This window comes from Tiliqua scincoides, chromosome 6, assembly GCF_035046505.1.
Source record: "Tiliqua scincoides isolate rTilSci1 chromosome 6, rTilSci1.hap2, whole genome shotgun sequence".
Lineage (NCBI taxonomy): Eukaryota > Metazoa > Chordata > Lepidosauria > Squamata > Scincidae > Tiliqua > Tiliqua scincoides.
In genome coordinates this window covers 89,944,614-89,948,367 of record NC_089826.1, presented here as the reverse complement: position 1 = coordinate 89,948,367, position 3,754 = coordinate 89,944,614, and the positions used below count along the sequence as shown (strand labels likewise).

General features: G+C 49.7%; 1 protein-coding gene across 1 annotated transcript; it reads right to left on the bottom strand.

Annotated features, from left to right (window-relative positions):
- Positions 1-293: 293 nt before the first annotated feature.
- On the bottom strand, positions 294-2,883 carry TEX52 (testis expressed 52). The gene is made up of 2 exons (XM_066631608.1): positions 2,366-2,883; positions 294-534 (listed from the first exon to the last, which is right to left on the bottom strand). Exons 1-2 carry the CDS (start codon positions 2,881-2,883, stop codon positions 294-296), a joined length of 759 nt encoding a protein of 252 aa, XP_066487705.1.
- Positions 2,884-3,754: the final 871 nt, after the last annotated feature.

Below are 3,754 nucleotides of genomic sequence, written 5' to 3'. Positions count from 1 at the left end.
TCCTCGTAAGCAAACACAATTTCTAACCATTGTACTGGACCAGCAGTTATGTGTTGTTGAAATGCACCCCTGGTTAAGCAACCTGGAGGGCTTTTAGAGCATTCCCCCCCCCTCCACACACTCACACAGTCCTATGAAAGACCATCAGGCACACCCTTATTTGAGGCAGATTGTCAAGCAGGAAGTCTTAAAATATGACAACTTGTCAGCTGCAAGAATAGCACTTAACCCCCCCCCCCAGTGGAGACCACCATACATATGCACCACGTCAGGTTGCGTCTCCTTATGTTCATTCAGTTCACAGGTGTCGGTAGCCTTATTTTGCTCCCAGAAAGGGACAGTTGCTGATATTTCTCCACCACTTCGTTGTAGATCGGAGTGCTGTTTCTCAGGACAAAGTGGTCCGCTGCCTCCTGATAATGTGGCTGGAGGCTTGGGCAAGGGTAGTTCCAGCAGTCTCTTGGAGAAGGGGAGACAGGCTGCAGCGTGACACTGCGTGATGGCGCAGTTTTCCCTGAAAGCAGGAGCGGGTATCTGTGCAGAAGGAAGAGCACAAGTCTCAGCATCCAGGTAGCTTCTCTCAAGTGTGGAAAGCACTTCGCAAGCATGATCTGGGCCATCGTTGTGGGGCAATCCAGGATCGTTATCCCCATATTGGAGAAGGGAACTGAGGATTCAGAGAATCGTGCAACACTCCTGACATCACCTGGCGCACTTGTGCCCAGGCGACATGCTCAGCCACTTTGCTTCACCAGGTGACACTTTGCTATTTCTTCAAGATGAGGGCACCAACTCTCATTCAGGGGCCTGCCGAATTTGCATTAAAATGAATGAACCAGGGCAGGCAGCTGCTTAGTCGGGGCCAGAACTTCCATATGGGGGGAACGGACCAGGGAGGGCCTTAATGGAAGTCACATTTCTTCCCTGCACCCATTCTAGCTCTTCCACTGGCCCTTGTAAGTGGCACCTCCAGTTCCATTCCTACAGGCTTCTGTACCAATTATGCCTATATAGGAACACTTGATTATGGAATAAAGTAGAAGGGCATTTGATGTGCTAAGAGTGAGAACCCCACACTCCTCGCTTAACTGCACTGAAATGGCAGGACTGTTTGCTCAGGGCTTTGTTTTGGGTGACAGTTACAAAAAGGAAGATCTCCTGCAGCAAGAACCTCCTTCCCTTTCATTCTCACTCTGGTTGTGAGGAGTGGGACTCACAGGGGAAGAACCTCCACACTCACCTCTTTCCACACAATGCCACAGACACCACCCACAAAGGTCTGGTCTTGCTCCACACAGGAATCCCACCTACGTCACACCCTTACGGCCCAATCCTATCCCCCAGTGATGCCACCGGAACGGGTGTTCTGGGGGCATAATGTGCTTTCCAGCTGTTGCAAACATGATACTCTGGAGAACGCAGCCTGGCTGTTGCTGGAAACAGTGAGTGGCTGGGTCTGTGCAGCAACAAGCAGGGGATGCCCACCGCAGATAGTACAGGCATACATCACTTCGACGATCTTCTGCCTAACGACGGGCTGCACACACAACAGTGGTCAAAGTCTAACAAAGAGGCTCTTAATGAAGCAGCCACATCTCCCATAGCTTGCAGCAGAGTGTCTGTTTAAACAGCAAAGAGGCTCTTAATGCAAAGAAGAGGCAATTGGTCTCCAGTAGCCTGGAAAAAGGAGCTGATTCGTAGTAATACCTTAGTGGTTCCATGCTGTGTCATAATAACACCTCGTCAGCTCTCAAAACATTCATATTCATTGGTCGGTATTAATGAAATCCAAAAGTCATTTGAGTTTTCTTTTTCTGGTTATTTGATTATAACTTTTCATAGCGCACAGATATTTCAATGTGGTTTGTTTCCTTACATTCTGCATTAAATCACACATCAAATGATATATAACATGATGGCATTATTCCTAAAAACCATAATTTCCACAATTTTGTTCACCCCCCAGGGTGTCACCTTACGAACCCCTTATTAGTTCAGTGCAGTGTCATAATAACATCTTAATGGCTCTTCAAACAATCGGTCTCATTGGTCAGTGAGATAAGCCATTTTTGCCTGGTTCACGGGTGTACACATTTGCATCCTGTTGGGTATATGCAATGTTGGGCAGAAATGGCTTAAGGAAATCTATTTTTTTTTTTTTTTTACATAAGACAGTTGTATTTTTGTTTTCTGGCTCTTTGGCCATAGCCTCTGATACAATTGAGATATTTCATTCAACTGTAGCCCTCAACCACGCTGGGTCCATTCAGCAGAACAGCAGATCCCGAGTGTGGCTGCTGGGCTACATGGAAAGGCTCCGGAGCCTGTGGAAGGAGAAAGTGCTGGAAAGGGGAGAATCTCTTACCGCTTGAATCCCTTCGGAGGACGAATGTTCCCCTTGGGGTCCACGGGAGGAGCTCGGCACTCGCTCCTCAATCTGAGCTGCTCGCACCACTTCAGTTCCTTCTGAGTTCGGGCCACGGCTCTCTTCTTGGATCTCTGGTCCACAAATAAGGCGTCCCCTTCAATGAACTTCAGGTAGGTGTTGCCGTCCAAGTAGGAAGGAGGCGGCACTGGGGGCTCTGCCAGAGAGTCTTTCCTGGGAGCAGTGATCCATCGCCAGGTGTTGCTGTCGAAAGCCACGTCGGGTCTCAAGCGATAGAGTGGTGGCAGCCTCCCCACATCCAGCCATGTGTGGTAACCCCAGACATGCCAGCGGGCACTCTCTTCCACTGGACAGCGCAGTTTCTGGCATACCTGGATCTTGGCATCTGTGTGCGGTGGCCTTTCAGCCACAAATCTGTGATAGGGCCTTGGAGAAAAACCTGGCCATGGAATGTATTTGTCCTGACACAAAAAGTGTCTCTCCTTCCACGTGGACATCTTGACGAGGAACTCAGAGAAGTCCTAGGTTGGGAATAGAAGCGGTGCAGAGGTATCAGTCTCCCAGCCAGGCCGGGATCATGCCACCTACCCCCAGCTTCAGTCTGCTGAGGAAACAGCCGCATTGACAAAGGCTCAGCAGAGACTCAGCTTCATCAGAGCTCTGCCTTGACTGGCTCCAGGCTTGTGCTCTCCTTGCCCACTTGCCAGTACTCTTCAGTGCCAGCAACCACAACATTTGGGGATCAGGGCCCTAGCACTTCTTTCCTCTCTCCCTTCCCTTCTTGTTGACTCCTTGCAATCGAAATTCAACTCCTAAGTTCCTTGGAGCAGAGGCCTGAGTTTCCCCCCCTTTTGTTACCCTGTTGGGTGTTGTCATAAAGCTTCTCTGAGTGTCCTCAGCTCAGGCTTGGGTGGGTGGGGTGACCCTACGGCACATCAGCCTGCCAATTGGTGGGTCACCTACCACCCTGAGACCTGTGTATTTCATGGGTGGAACAAAAACTTCAGGTTGGACTGATCATGTGGGTGCTCAGAAGTAAGGCAATGCCGATCAGCAGCTTGTCCAGAGCACAACCTTTGGGTTTTAAAAAGGCAGTTTGATTTAGAGACAGAAGACACATCTCTAGCACACACTCCAGCTGCAGGAGCTGCGGTTGGTTGGCTGTTGCAGTGCTCTGTCAGTGAAGCCAGTTCAATCAAGAAGCTTTGCCTGTTCCGAATGGAGTTTGTCCTGACATGATACTGCAGAGGCGGCCACATTCTGCACTGAGGTGCGAGGGTCCCCTCTTGCTTGCTTTGTGCTCTCCCAATGTTTTGCGTATCTTATGCTCATCCAAAGCATGAGTGTGATTATGTGGGGCAGAAATTA

Bases quoted from the DNA above. Each gene is read 5' to 3' on its own strand.
- TEX52 (XM_066631608.1), bottom strand. From the start codon at position 2,883: ATGTCCACGTGGAAGGAGAGACACTTTTTGTGTCAGGACAAATACATT. The intron at 535-2,365 runs GTAAGAGATTCT...CCTTCTGCACAG, and splicing joins CCTCCGAAGGGATTCAAGCG to ATACCCGCTCCTGCTTTCAG.